This window comes from Coffea arabica, chromosome 4c (genome assembly GCF_036785885.1).
Source record: "Coffea arabica cultivar ET-39 chromosome 4c, Coffea Arabica ET-39 HiFi, whole genome shotgun sequence".
In the NCBI taxonomy this organism is placed as follows: domain Eukaryota; kingdom Viridiplantae; phylum Streptophyta; class Magnoliopsida; order Gentianales; family Rubiaceae; genus Coffea; species Coffea arabica.
In genome coordinates, this window is record NC_092316.1 from 44,751,898 (window position 1) to 44,767,098 (window position 15,201).

General features: G+C 37.2%; 2 protein-coding genes across 2 annotated transcripts; both read left to right on the plus strand.

Annotated features, from left to right (window-relative positions):
* Positions 1 to 3,883: 3,883 nt before the first annotated feature.
* LOC140004567 (uncharacterized) lies at positions 3,884 to 14,289 on the plus strand. Its single transcript, XM_072046247.1, has 2 exons — positions 3,884 to 4,470; positions 10,364 to 14,289. Exon 2 carries the CDS (start codon positions 10,442 to 10,444, stop codon positions 13,952 to 13,954), a length of 3,513 nt encoding a protein of 1,170 aa, XP_071902348.1. The 5' UTR covers positions 3,884 to 4,470; positions 10,364 to 10,441; the 3' UTR covers positions 13,955 to 14,289.
* On the plus strand, positions 4,470 to 10,136 carry LOC140005360 (uncharacterized). Its single transcript, XM_072046248.1, has 2 exons — positions 4,470 to 5,840; positions 8,589 to 10,136. Exon 2 carries the CDS (start codon positions 8,589 to 8,591, stop codon positions 10,089 to 10,091), a length of 1,503 nt encoding a protein of 500 aa, XP_071902349.1. The 5' UTR covers positions 4,470 to 5,840; the 3' UTR covers positions 10,092 to 10,136.
* Positions 14,290 to 15,201: the final 912 nt, after the last annotated feature.

A 15,201-nucleotide genomic window follows, 5' to 3' on the forward strand; every position in this document is an offset into this window, starting at 1 on the left:
TCTTTTGATCTATTTTTCCATCTCCTTTTAATTTCCAATAGACAATACTTCAAATACACATAATATTTTCTACACGTCCGACATCTTAAACGTAGAGTGTACTACCAAAATTACATCCAATAAAAGGACATCATAAACACCAATTGTACCATTTCAACTATTCACACATGCAAATTTTCAAGCCTATTTATTTAGTCACTATTAATCATTTCCTATGGTATATTTCCTTTAAAGAATAAATCGTACCTCAAACTCTGTTATCATTAAATATTATGAACATCTCTTATTTCACAATATTCTATCCAACCTCATTCCCATTTTCCAAAATCACTAATATTACAAATATCATTCAACATACATCTAGATCGCATAACCTAAACTTTGATAACATTAAAAATCACATGAATATATTATTTCCTTTAATCCCCTTTTCTTTTCATCTCATTTCAATTCTCAAAACCCCTAATACCTCAAAAATCATTTCACATACTTCCGGACCATATAACTTAGGCTCTGATACCACTAAAAATATCACACCTCGAGCCCGTACGTGTCCGTTACATGACATCCGCCGTACTCCCAAGTCCCACTCAGAAATACAAGGCTACATTAACTAATTAACTTTGACAGTACTAAATAATTTAACTAAATAAAGTGCGGTACGAATTACATATAAAAGGAAGTCTACGAATAATCAAGATGTTCATACATTTATTCTCCAATAGAAACAACGGAAACAAAGGTAAATAAGACCAACAACTAGACGTAGCCAGCCTGCTAACCTCTATTCATCTAAAACTAATAAAAGTCATCATCAGGGTCTTCTACGTAAACCAATTCATACTCTTCAGAATCTGCAAAAATGGTAAGAAGTGGGTTGAGCGACACATCGCTCAGTAGGTAATATTTACCCCTCTGTTGGACCATGCACTCTCAATTTTATAGATACATATAGATATAAGTACAACTCAAATCGTTTGCATATCATTCACATCCATAATTTTTTTAAAGTAATGCTATTTATAAAGCAATCAGTAGTAAAGAATGACAAGCAATTTAAAAGCATCTTATTGATAGTTGTACATGAAAAATCGTAAAGTCATAAATCATTTCGTCTCAAGTCGCAAATCTCTTCATAACTATTCGTAAATCAACTCATATCAATTCATAAGTTTTATTTCAAATTAGTTCATAAATCATTTCGCCAGATCAGCTCATAACATGTACATGCAATGACCGGCTACTGAGTACTCAACCTAGAGATTAGACCCCTTCTAGGTGGGCGACCAATAGATTTCATGACTATCGATTGATCTCATTTCATTCTTGGGTCAATCGACCGGATTTCATACCAGGCTACCATGACTTTGTCAATCGGCCAGATTTTATACCAGGCTACCATGACCTTACCAATCGGCCGGACTTTATACCAGGCTACTATGGCGTTTAGACAGGAATATAGCCCCTACCGTCTATTCCATAACTGTTTTGAGTTTTACTTGTCAAAATTCATTTCATATTTCGTGTACATAAATCTTTGCTTTCATACAAGATTCAGCTCATTTTGTATATAAGAAACATATCAAAACATTTCAAATAAGTCACATGGTCCATTTTTGTATAGTAAAATATAACTTTCATAAATATCCAAACAAAACATTTAATCAAACACCTTTTGAGTCAACACAACAAAATAGGATTGAAAACAAGAATTTCACTTTGAACATTTGAAATCTTAGAAGGGTGAGTACCACCTACCTCTGTTTGGCTGCTCGAGTGGACTTGTATCATACCTATCAAATGCATAAACTTCCTAATTAGTTGTTATTTCCTATAGATGCATAAATATACAAACTCTAAACGAGTCGGAGATTCATGTCTAAACCATTATATGAACCCTAGCAACCTTTTCCTAAATTGAATGATTTCTATTTTTGGAAAGTTTCCTAAATTGGAAAGTTTCTATTTTAGAAAGTTTCCTAAATTGGAAAGTTTCTATTTTAGAAAGTTTCTTAATTCGAAAAGTTCTCCTTTTTGTAAAGTTTCTTAATTTAAAAGAAAATAATTATTCATAATCATGTTTATTATCTTGACTACAATCTTACTATATTTACTTATAATTTATAATTATTCATTATTATTATTATCGTCCTCGTTGTCGCTAATTTATTTTATTACCACTTATATATATGTTAAATAGTTACTATTATCTTTCACTTTATTTCCACTTTTATTCGTTTGTAGGTGTTATTATTATTTATGTATATATGTACATATATATGTATATATTGACTTATTATAATTATTATTGTCTTAGTTTATTCCACTCGTATTTATATTTTTATCTTTGTTTATATCCTTAATTTATTTCCTCTATGCCCATATTGTTAATATCCTTACTATTATTGTCTAATAACTATTATTTACTATTATTATTATTATTAGTGTTATCGTCCGTATTATTATTTACTACTACTACTACTATTCTTATTATTATTTTAAGCGTTTCGTTTAACAACTTAGAATTTATCTTACATTATCTAAATTAACCTAGTAAGGCTAGATTAAGATGTTTTCAACTTCCATTTCAGTATCTTAGACTTAGTCAATTAAGTATAATTTTGCCTGACTAAATCTTCAATACTAACAACTACTATAAGTTGGGTCCTGAATTTTAATACCCATGATAAACTATAAAGATGGCCTAGCTATTTCTAAAATTTATTTACTATATATTCACTAAGCCCATACTATCTTTCTAATCCAAAAATACTCGCCATTATATATAAACGTGTGTGTGTATATATATATTATATTATATTATTACTATTATTACTATTATTATTATATATATATATATTTTTCCTTGGCCATCCCTGCCAGGCCTTTTTTGTTTCTTACTTCACCTGGTGTTGCCAAGCAGCGCCGCAACTCTTAACTTCAAAAATTTTTTTTTGGTCTTCTCGAATTGGCCAAAAGGCCAATCCTTTGGCAATTGCTTCTTGTCACCAGCCATGCGCTGGCGACTTCCTCTTTTCCTTTTTTTTTTGCATCGCTGAAGCGTGGCTGCGGCAATGACACATAACAGCGGCGGCTCCCCACCTTTTTTTTTAATAACTTTTCAATAGATTTGGGTAAACCCTATTCATCCCATAAGTAAAATTTAATACCTTAATCATACTAATTCAGATACGAATCCTCCTAAATCTCATATACAAACATATATCTCTATATACATATAACATAATACATATCCGTAAAATCTTTAAAATAATTAATTCGACTAATAAAACTTAAAAAAGAAGTTTCACGTGAATTTGGGACTTACAGGTTTAGGAGTCTAGTCGTCTGATCGATTGACGGTGTCACCTGCTTCTCTTTCTCTACTCTCTGACGGCTTTTGCTCTAGGGGAGGCAAATATGAAGGGTAGGGGAGATGTTATTTTTTTTTTCTCTTTGTTGTTCTGATAGGTATGCTAAACCCTAATAACCATCCACTGGTAGGTGGTTTAGATAGGGGTTTTAATTGTTGTAAACTTTTACTCTTTCTTATCTCATCATATCCCTTAATTAACCTTTTAACCTAACTTGCAATTATTTTTGCTTTTACCAAGGGTAAATTACCATCTAATTTAATTGGGCAAGATAACATGAGCCCAAAAATCGTGGGTTTTACACTTGGCATCTATGAATAAAATGCTAGATAAATGATGTTTTGTCCATTTTGTCTCTTGAATGACTCATGTAGACACCAAATTTTTGTCAATTTTTAATGTTTTCCTGAATTTTTATCTATTTAATAAGTTATCTATTATTATTATTATTATTAATGTGTAATTTTCTCATTTTTGCAGGTTTATTTTAGAAAAGAAAAAGAGAGAAAAAAAAACAACAAAACAAAAACAAACAAAAAAGGGAGAAAAGTTAAAAACAAAAAAAAAAATCAAAAAATCAAAAAAATCAAAAATCAAATCAAAATCAAATTATTACTAAACTTACACATTTTCATCATTTTCTCTACCAAAACCCCTATTAACCCATTCTACACTCAACTCCCACGGGCTTTTCTTTTCATTTGGCAGAAGCCATCATTTGGAAAAAAACCAAACCCATTTGACTCCTTCTTAGCCATGAGTTTTTTGCTCTGCCAACACTCAACATTTGCAGAGGAGAAAACACGCACAAAAAGCTAATTTGGCGACCCATTTTACTCACTCGGCTCTCTCTGGAAAAATCAGACAGGCCACAAAGAAAAAAAATTCCCAACTCCCTCTCAATATACATCCCTCGGCCCTTTCTTTGACTCTCACCAGAAAACACACAAGAACAAAGCTCCCCATTTTGGCCTTCCTTAAGCTCTCAACGGACAGAAAAGGATAGACGAAGGAAACTTTGGGAGCCAGGGAGATACGCTCAAGGTGTGGAAATTGTATCAAACATTTTGGTTAAGGAACTACCACCTACATTGAGGTATTTTCTAGTTTTCTTTCTACCATATTACAATCCATGTTTCAATGTCTAGTTTCTCTTGTTTTGCTGTTTTATTATTATTATTATTATTGTTGTGGTTGCATATTAATTTTTCTTGTTTGCTGGTTTGTATTGTTGTTGTTGCATTGCTGAAATTTGGGAAAAGGCATGAACTAGATGAGGGAAAAGGAAATGATGTCTGTGAATGCATATTAATTGTTTGAAAAAATGCCAAAAAGATTTTTAGGGACTGTTTTGCCTTAATGTAGTCTTTTGTTATTGTTTTCTGGTTAGTTAAAATCATAGTTGTATTGTAGAGGTTATAAGGAGTATTGTAATATATTTTTTATGATTTTTGGTGAAAGATTTGGGTGTTTTGAAAAATAAAAACTGGACTGTATTTTTGACATTTTGGCCACTTTCAGACCATCTTTTGTAAAAACTAACTCCGAAAATGGAGTCTACTCGAAAAATCGAGTGAAGGGGTGTATTTTGAGAAATTTTGATCACCGGAAAGGTCGCCGGCGGTGGCGGTCCGGTGGCGGCGGCGCCACCGGCGGCCACCATGGCTGCCAGCTGAAGCTTCTTCGGTTAGCCGAAGAAGAAGGAAAGGAAACGTATGGGGAAGAAAAGAGAAAGAAAAGAAAGAAAAGAAAAGAAAGAAAAAAGGGGATTGGGCTAATGTTTATTTTTCGTTGGGCCAAGAGCTAGTCTTGTTAGGTTTTGGGGCTGGGCTTTGGTTGATGTTTCTTTTGGGTTTCGGTTGGGCTAGGAGGTTGGAGCCCACGTGTTTTGGCTGGGTTTGAGTGATAGAAGACGGGCTGGCCTGTGTGTTTTGGCTTGGACTTTCGGATGGGCTTAGGTAGTTTTCGGCCCAAAGAAATAAATAATGGCCCAGTGGCCTGTTTTCTTAAGAAGATCTGATAACGAATTTGCATTTTAGCCCCTGATCTTTGGAGTAGTTTCGTTTCGGCCCATAACATTTTAAATTCTTTTCAACTCGGTCCTTATAGTAATTGCACTTTGGTCCCTGATTTTTATCTTTCATTTAATTTTGACCTCTAAACTTTGAAAAATACAATTTTTGTCCCTCAAAAGTTTTCAATTTTTGCAATTCAGTCCTTGACAAATTTTGACTCTTTTTTATTGTGATTGCTTCTTTTCTTTAAAAGCTAATGATGTTACTTTTGAATATATTTAACTTGCAATTTTTAGATGTTCTTAAATTTCTTTGCGTTTGACATGTTAATGTGAATTTAGTATTTTAACATTATTATCATTTGCAATTAAAGTGGTGCCATGATTCTTTTGTTCATTGTGAGTATAAATAGGATAATTTGACTCCACTTAGTCACCACTTCAAACGGGAGGTACTCCTATTTTATTATTTCAATGTCAATTACGTGTTCTTATGTGCTCCTATGTGCTCCTATGTGTTTATATATTTTTATATGCTTTATTTATTTGATTTAAATATTCATTCAAATTTTCTTATATATGTTTTAGTTAGTTTTTATAATGATTCGAGAGGTATTTAAATACCTCAAAAATGTAATAGATAGGATAATTAGATTTGTTTTATTATATTTTCCCTTCCTAGATTGTGGTTAGGCGCTCCTCGATGTAATAGATAGGTTGCGTGTTTATGTGGCTTATGTGTTAATTGTTTTATCCGCTTTTCTTAGGATTTTGGCATCTAGATATTATGCTTACGTGTTATGTGTTACGTGCTCTTATGTGTTTATTTGTTTTAATTTATGCTTTATTTGCTTCACTATGAATTGTTAATGCATAACGTCACCACACTAGTCCAACGCTAGTTGTGGCTTCTCTCTTCGCTTACTTGCTAGTCCAACGCTAGTAAGAACTATTAGAAATGGGCTAGTCCAACGCTAGACCCTTTAGGTTGTCTTGCGCTAGATTCATCTTTGTGTGCTATTCACTACATTTTCATGCAATATTTTCATTTTTAAGATCTTTTCTCATTTGCATGATATTCCCTATTATATTATCCCTTATCCTCTATATGTGTTAATCATATCATTTAGAATTGCATTTCATTTAGGACATTGTATAATAGGTTAGTTCATTTGCTTGTGCATATTAGGAGAATTATTTTTCAAACATGGGAAATGGGTGATTATAACTTTTTAGTTCAAATACCCCATTAATCCCTGTATAAGAAAATTATGTCACGAGTTTTTGCCTCCCATACCCTTTATGTTGCATTCCCTTTTTCTTTGATCACTTATATCTATGTATATAATTTAATTTACTTTCTTTACTTTTCTTTTTTTCATCATTTGCATACTCGTGACCCTTTCAAGGAAATATTTTGGCTTTCGCAATTAATGCGATTGTTTCAATTAAACCTTTGAATGGATATTTTGACCCTTTCGATATTTTATAAATTTAAATTTGCATTCATGTAGGAAACATCCAAATATGATAAAATTAAGGGTTAGATTAGGAAGATTTTGACTAAATCTCGCGACTAGCTTAGACTAGGTTGAAAGGGTGCCTTAGGTTTGAGTCAATTGAACCTTTGCCTTCCCTTTCTTCAACCGTGACTCCCGAACCCATTTTCTCTTGTTTTCAATGACCTGGAGTTGTCAAAAAAAGGTTTTGATTTATTTTATTTTTGTCAAAAAATATTTTTGGGTGACTTGGTACACCAAAACACCATACCAAGTGGCGACTCCTATTTTTTCTAAAAAGCCCTTTTAGACTGAATTTTTGGACCCAAATTGTCGCATTCTTTTAAGTCCCATTCTAGGTCCTTTTTAATTTATTATTAATAAATCACATCTTTTTATAAAACTCTTTTTCTTTTCCATCGCGAAAAATGGGGCGCGACAACTTGGCGACTCCACTGGGGACCTAAGAGAGTCCAAGCACTTGGTTTAGTCGTCTTTTTCTCTTTTTAACCCTTATATTTATCATATTTGGATGTTTTAGGTTGCATTTTTCTCTTTTAGGATATTTTGCATTTCACCCTCGTATTCGTTTATCGTTCCTCGTATATGTGATGAATGATTTATTTATTTACTTTTGTTTATTTACTTATATGTATCGCGCTTTGCATTTGGGGGTGGGAAATATTACCCTAGAGCTTCGCATTGGTTATCGATCCCTCCCCTCCAAAATGAGCACTGGCATACGTGCATACGTTTTATTTTTTATCCCTTATTTATTTTTCTTTTAGTGGCTTGTCACGCCACTCCACCCTACTAGGATTTTAGGCGACCCACTTGGACATGTGATCGTATCACGACGTGTGCGTAGCATGATCCGAGGGGTCACTCGATCTTCCGCTTCAAACTTTAGGTTGATGACCTATTAGTTTTTAGTCGAAGGTTGAGGATTCTTTTTAGATTCGCCCAGACGGGTAGCCGTAACACGACGTGTGCGTAGCAACGTCTGGGGAATCGCTCGAGCCACCGACAAGGAACCTTGGGAGTGATGACCCTTGGTTTCTAAGTCTGAAGGCTCGGGGACCTATGACTTATCGAGTCTAGATGCATTAGTGAACCCTAACCTCATGCATCCATTTTAGCTTGCCTAGGGTAGAGTCGACCTTACCCTATTAGGGACACTATTCACGAGGGGAGGGGTCCAACCCTTTTCCTCTTTTTATTGCTTTATTTCCTTGTGTTGATTCCGTTGCTACAATGTGTTATGTGTATTTATCTGTTTAAACTAACTTTTCTTGGTTTTTGTGTCCCCATTGCATTCACAAACCCTTAGCAAATAAGAGGTCTGGCATGACCTTCTTTTAGAAGCCCACCCTTGTAGATAGGTTATCGCACGTTTGAAAATTGTGATGCATTTTGTTCATAAATTCATAATGTTATACCATTTTAGGCTTACCCTGGCAAACAAAGGGCTCCTTAGGTCACGTCTCATTTCAAATCGCATTTTTCCCTGCTTTGATAAGAATGGCATCATGCATAAGCCTTAGAAAGGGAATGCCTCTTAGGGAATCCCACATTAGGGACAGGCCAACCTAAATCCCGTGGGTATTTAACCCAATTTTTGGGATTTGCACGTTTAAATTCCTGTTAACCAGAGAAATGGGACCTGTAGGTAAGGTATTTAACTCCGGTTTTGGTTTCTAGATGGAAAGCCCTCGCCGAGTGCAACAGATGTTAGTAGTGCCGCCAGAGGTACAAAGATGGCCCACGTTACTCTCACCCAATGAGGTTAACCAAATAGCCGATCGATTAGGACACATCGGGGATTTCAAGAATATTAAGTCCGATGGATATTTGGTAGAAGCTTTGGTGCATCTATGGGACCCCACTTGTTCTGCTTTTAGATTTGGAAAAAGGGAGATGACCATAACGATTGAGGAAGTCGCCGGATTTCTCAATTTGCCGATTCAAGGAACTGCCGTGGTATTGCCACTAGCATCTAATAAAGTTGAATTTTGCCGTTTCACTGGGTTAAAGGAATCAGTACTACAAGGGGCAGACCAAAATATAGAGGCGAAGTTCTTATTTGATCGATTTGCGCTAAGAGATGGTTTTGAGAGGCATCGAGGGGACTTCTCGTTTACTTCCAAGGAAACGTGGAATCGAAAGAGAGTCTGGGTATACGGTTTAGTCATGACGGGAACCTTCTTTTTTCCTAGGAAAGATAAAAAGATAGCCTTCAAGCTCACTAGAATCCTGTATGACTTGTTTCTTGGAATTAATGATAGGCCGTGTTCCATTATTCCTACCATTTTGGCCGACATCTTCATAGCCTGCACTACCTGTCAGAAAGGGAAAAAGTTTTTTTGTGGTTCAAATTTGATCTTACATATATGGGGAATGGAGCATTTCATGAGACGACCGGCTATTTCATCAAGTCTACCAATGTTCGCATACAACTGGATAATCACACATCACAAGAGGATTAATAGAGACAGTCTGCCGTGCAATGCATCTGAGTTTGTGGATTTCTTGAAGAACGTGACTGATCAAAATATTAGATGGGTGTTGGATTGGACCGATTGTACTAAACCCGTTCTTCGCACCCAGGCATCCGAATTCATTCTCTTACTGGGTACTCAAGGGATTACTGCCTACGCCCCAAAAAGGTTTCTCAGACAATTAGGGCGTACCCAAGAAATACCACCCGTGCTTGACATGAGCGAAGTCACCATTATTTTTAACTGGGGAATGTGCCCAAATCAAATCCCTATGAAAGATCGGATTATTGACGCCTGGGTGACGCTATCTGATGACGTGAGTTTTAGATACATCCCAGAGCTCAAGCAGAAGGGTTTGACGACTTCACAATACGAAGACTGGGTAGGAGGATCCGCTGCGCAAGAAATTCAAGATGAGCCATCTGAGGAGGTGAAAAGGTTGAAAGCCATTATCGAAGCAAAGGATAAGGAAATTCTGCAGTTAAGTAAGTCTGCCGAAGCATACAAAGGGATGGCCGAGCAAAGCAAGCAATTGTATGAAAATGAACGAGGAAGGCGTCAAGAGCTGAAAAGGAAATGTGCAGAATTATATGACCAAACTGAATGTGTTAGAATTTCATATGCTAGGGAAACAAAGGACTCTGTATTAGATAGGTTCAGAAGCTTTGGCAATCTTGTACGGAATCGTCTTCGTGACATGATGTAAATATTGGCAAGTTTATCAATGAAAATGATTTTTCTTCTGCTCTCATTTTGGATTATTGTCAAAAACAGGTTTGTATTACGGGTCCCATTTCGAAGGTGTTGCATCATGCTAGGCCTACCCTTGGCACAAAAAGGGCTCCCCCATAGGACATGCATCCGAATTATTTAAATATTTACTAATTCGTGTTTTTTTTCTTTTCCTTTTTCTTGAATAAATTACAGCAATTTGACAGAGAATTCAATTCTAAATCAGTTTCTTTTCTCCACTATCAGGTATTTTTCACAATTGCTACCCAAAGAAGCCCCATCATCACCAGGTCCCGAAGTAGAGCCTTGAGACAGTCTGTAAACATGAGTTCAGTTCCTGAAGCTTCGGAAAGATCTGCTATGGTTACATCACCGGACTTCACAGCATTGGGAGCTCAGTTAAGTGAGGTACTTGGCAAGTTCAATGAATTAAGTGCTGAAATAGCCGCACAGAAGCGTGTAATTGATCAGTTGGTCGCAAGCAACAATGGTGGTGGTGTCCCAAACGACCAAGAACCTATCGATAATCACCCACCTGCACAAGACTATCAACCACCCCACACATCCAATACCCAAACACCTTTCTTTCCTCCTTTCGCTAACCCCGTTGAAAATACCTTTGCCCGATTAAACTCAGACTTTTCCTATATGCATCCGAATTATGTATTGGTGAACCCAACCAGTAGTCAAATCCCTCAAACTCATCCACAAACCAATCTGAACATTCCTCCCAACCCTCAGGGACCGCACCACCACATTCCGGAGCCTTTTGTAATGGATACGGCATCTCAAGGGAAGGCGGCAATAGAAGAACAACATACACCCGTTGATAAAGACCTGTTAAGAAGGTTGGATCGATTCGATGATTTTATGAGAAAGAATCAAGGATTGAGCAGGCATGGTGGGTTAGATTACGATGAATTGTGTCTTTTCCCGGATATTCAGCTACCATTGGGATTCAAAACCCCTAAATTCAGCAAGTATGATGGAACTGGAAATCCAAAGACGCACCTCAAGATGTTTGCCAACAAGTTAGGTAAACCTGTGGATGATGAGAATTTGCCTATGCGTCTATTTCCGGAAAGCTTGGAGGGAGATGCTCTAGATTGGTATTCAAATTTGAAGTCTGGAGAAGTCAAGACCTGGTTGGATCTATCAACTGCTTTTGTGAAGCAGTATGAATTTAACTGTGAGTTGGCACCAACACGAACCACACTGGAGGGTACGAAAAGAAAGCCGTCGGAAGATCACAAGACCTACGCAAAACGGTGGAGAAAGTTAGCTGCCAAAGTGGAGCCTCCTATGACTGAGGAGGAGATTGTTCGTACTTTCATCAAGGCTCACGATCCACCCTATTTTGAAGAGATCTTCCGCATGACTGGAAGTCCATTTGCTGCTATCATTAACAAATTGGAGGAGTATGATGAATTTGTCAAAGCAGGGAAAATTGTTAATGTGTCTGCATTAAAGTTGCAATTGGATGCTCTACAGAATCAAAACAACAATGGGAAAAGGCCCCAATTCAAGAAAAAAGAAAGTGATACTGCTTTTATATGGGATCAAGGCCCGTCTTTCAGACCCAGAAACCATCCCACCTATTCCTTTCCTTACCCGTATTACACCAATCCTCAACCAGTCTACCACACCACTACCCAATTCCATCATTCCCGGCCAAATCATTTGAATACCTCGCCCTTACCTCCAACTCCACAACCTGTTTTTCAAAATCACTCTCGTCCCATTTACCATTCCAGACCAATCCTGCAAAACAATAACCCTCCTCAAAATCCTTTGCAAACCAGTGGAATTCAAACTCAGAAGCAATTTCGAGCCTTCACCAACTTGGGCCGACCTATTGATCAGTTGTATGAGCAATTAAAAGCAGCTGGGAAAATTGGCACTGTTCCTCCCAAAATCTATCCCAGAGGTCCTCCTGCCGGTTATGATCCGCATGCAATCTGTGCTTATCATTCTGGAAGTCCAGGTCATACCACTGGCAATTGTTGGGCTTTAAAACATAAGATTCAGGACATGATTGACTCTGGAGACATCCTTCTCAGAAGAAAGGGAGAGCAGGGACCGAATGTTAGTAAGAATCCTCTACCTGAGCATGGGAGCACTGTGGGGGTTATCATCGCTGATGAAGATTTTATCGACCCCAGTCAGTACATCGTAGATGAAACTGAAGTGTTTGACGTGATAGAGACTGACCATGCAGAGATGAGGAAAATGCTGTCTGTTGAAAAGTCCATAACTAAGGATAATGCTGAGGAAAAGTTAAAATCTTTTGTGTTTGAGAAAGAGGAGCCGTTTATGATAGAAGGAGGGCCTTCCGAGGCCGACAATTCTGAAGTTCCTTTTATTTTGGATCTACCCTCTTTTGAATGGGATATATCAGAGCCTGCCATTCTCGAATTTCCAGAGCAAATGCCTGTCAATAACTTGCAAGAGGTACCATGGAACTACGAGGAGCCCAGTCTATTAATTGGAGGTAAAGATTGCCTGAAGGAAGATATATCTACTATTACTAGATCTGAAAAAATTGTGGGAAACTCCGATATTGATGTTCAATCCAGGGCCAAGGTTAAATCTCCGACACCCAAGCCTCGTGTGTCTGAAAATGAAGCTGTAGATTTTCTGAAGATGCTGAAAAGAAGCGAGTACAAAATAGTAGAGCAGTTGGATAGGACGCCTGCTCAGATTTCCTTTCTGAATCTTCTCCTGACTTCTGAGCTGCACAGAGAAGCATTGCTCAAAATTCTGAACGACGCTCAAGTCCCTAAAGATATTCCGGTGGATAAATTTTCCAACATTGTGGGGAACGTACTTGCTGCTAATCATATTATCTTCTCCGATGATGATCTGACTGCAGAAGGGATCGGGCATAACAGAGCTTTGTATATATCAGTCCGTTGCAATGGAAAGCTGTTGCCGAGGGTTTTAGTGGATAATGGGTCAGCGTTGAATATCTGTCCATGGAACACTCTCACCAAGCTTGGATTTCTTGATATTAAACTCCGTCCATCTGCAACTGTGGTTCGAGGATTTGATGGTTCAAGGAGGGAATCTATGGGTGAAGCAGATCTGGTATTGGAGATAGGCCCTGCTCAATTCCAAGTTACTTGCCAAGTCATGGACTTCTCCAGTGTTTACAACATTTTACTTGGAAGACCTTGGATACATGCTTCCAATTCAGTGCCATCTTCTCTGCATCAAATGTTGAGATTTATTGTGAATGATCAGCTCATTACTGTATTTGCTGAGGATGACTGTACCATGATCATTGATGCAAAATTCAAAGGTGAAGACAGAAAAGGGACTCCAATTTCATCTCATCATGTTGCTGACATAGTCTCTGTAGGATGGGCATCTAGGGATAAGTCGTTGACTCAATCAGATTTGCCAGAGGCCAGTATTATGATGGCGAGAGAGATGATCCGAGGCGGATATGAAATAGGAAGAGGTCTTGGGCGAGAATTGCAAGGAATTTTAGAGCCGATAGAGATCCCGACGCAAAACGATACATTTGGATTGGGATTTCATCCGACTGCTAAGGATAGGAGGGAAATGCAAGCTCGAAAACAAGCTGAAAAGAAGGGCAAGCAAAATCCCTTAAATGTCCCACCGCTGTATCACACCTTTCCTCGTCCAGCAGAGATGATTATGTCAGAAACAAAGAATCCTGTGGAGGAGATTGAACTGGACCTGTCTCAATTATTTGTCGGGGCCACTTGTGAGGAGGAGCCATCAGAGAATGCAGAATTTTTGCCAATTACCGAAGGAGCTATTCAGAATTGGACTGCTGATTATCTTCCCTCTCGAAGGGAATTTCGGTAAATTTAAGGGGATTGTCTTTTGTCTAGATCATATCCAGATAGGACAGTAGTCTGGATCTTTTGTTAAAAGAAATTGCTTTCATCTTTTAAACCTTTATTCTTGTTTCAGTTAATATAGCTTGCTTTGTTCAAGGAAATTGCTGAAACGAAAATAAAGGTTTGGGTTAAATATGTCTTTAAATAGCAATCATGTCTGTATATTTATCCTTTTGTGAAGTCTCGATGCATTTTGAATTTAATGAAATGAAAGACTTCTTTGGTATTTGCTATTTATTCATTACTTATGTTCTATTTTATTTTCAGATGGCCACAAATAAAATCCTTTGACCCTTTGGATGTCACCATTTTGGAATTCGATGGCTGCAATCTCGATATCTCTCATGAATTTGAAATCATGCAATCTGAAATTCAAAACGAGAGCGATACTGAGGAAGAATTTGAGTCTATTTCAAGGGATTTAAAACAGTATGAAGAGAAACCCAAACCCAACTTAGAAGAAACAGAAATCATCAATATTGGCACTAAGACGGAGGTTAAAGAAGTTAAAGTCAGCATTCATCTGAATAGGAAACAAAAGGAGGAAATGATTGAATTCTTAATGTTTTTTCAAGATGTGTTCGCATGGTCATACGATGATATGTCAGGGATCTCTACGGACATAGTGGTTCACAGGTTGCCAACCAATCCAAATTTTTTACCTGTAAAACAGAAACCACGTAAATTCAAACCAGAAATGAGTCTCAAAATAAAGGAACAAATTGTGAAGCAGCTCAATGCTAAGATAATCATGGTGTCTCATTATCCCATCTGGTTATCGAATCCTGTGCCAGTGCCTAAGAAATCTGGGGAGGTGCGAGTGTGTGTTGATTACAGAGATCTGAATAAGGCCAGTCCGAAAGACGATTTTCCTTTGCCAAACATTCATATTCTTTTGGACAATACTGCTGGACACGAAATTGAATCTTTTGGTGATTGTTTTGCTGGGTATCATCAAATTTTGATGGCAGAAGAAGACAGAGAGAAAACCTCTTTTATCACCCCATGGGGAACATTTTGTTATAGAGTGATGCCTTTCGGGTTGAAGAACGCTGGAGCCACTTATCAGAGGACCATGACTACCCTGTTCCATGACATGATTCACAAAGAGATGGAGGTTTATGTGGATGATATCATAATTAAATCCAAGAAGGTTGAGGACCATTTGGTTGATTTAAAGAAACTGTTTGAAAGATTGAGGAAGTATAATTT

Bases quoted from the DNA above. Each gene is read 5' to 3' on its own strand.
- LOC140005360 (XM_072046248.1), top strand. From the start codon at position 8,589: ATGGAAAGCCCTCGCCGAGTGCAACAGATGTTAGTAGTGCCGCCAGAG.
- LOC140004567 (XM_072046247.1), top strand. From the start codon at position 10,442: ATGAGTTCAGTTCCTGAAGCTTCGGAAAGATCTGCTATGGTTACATCA.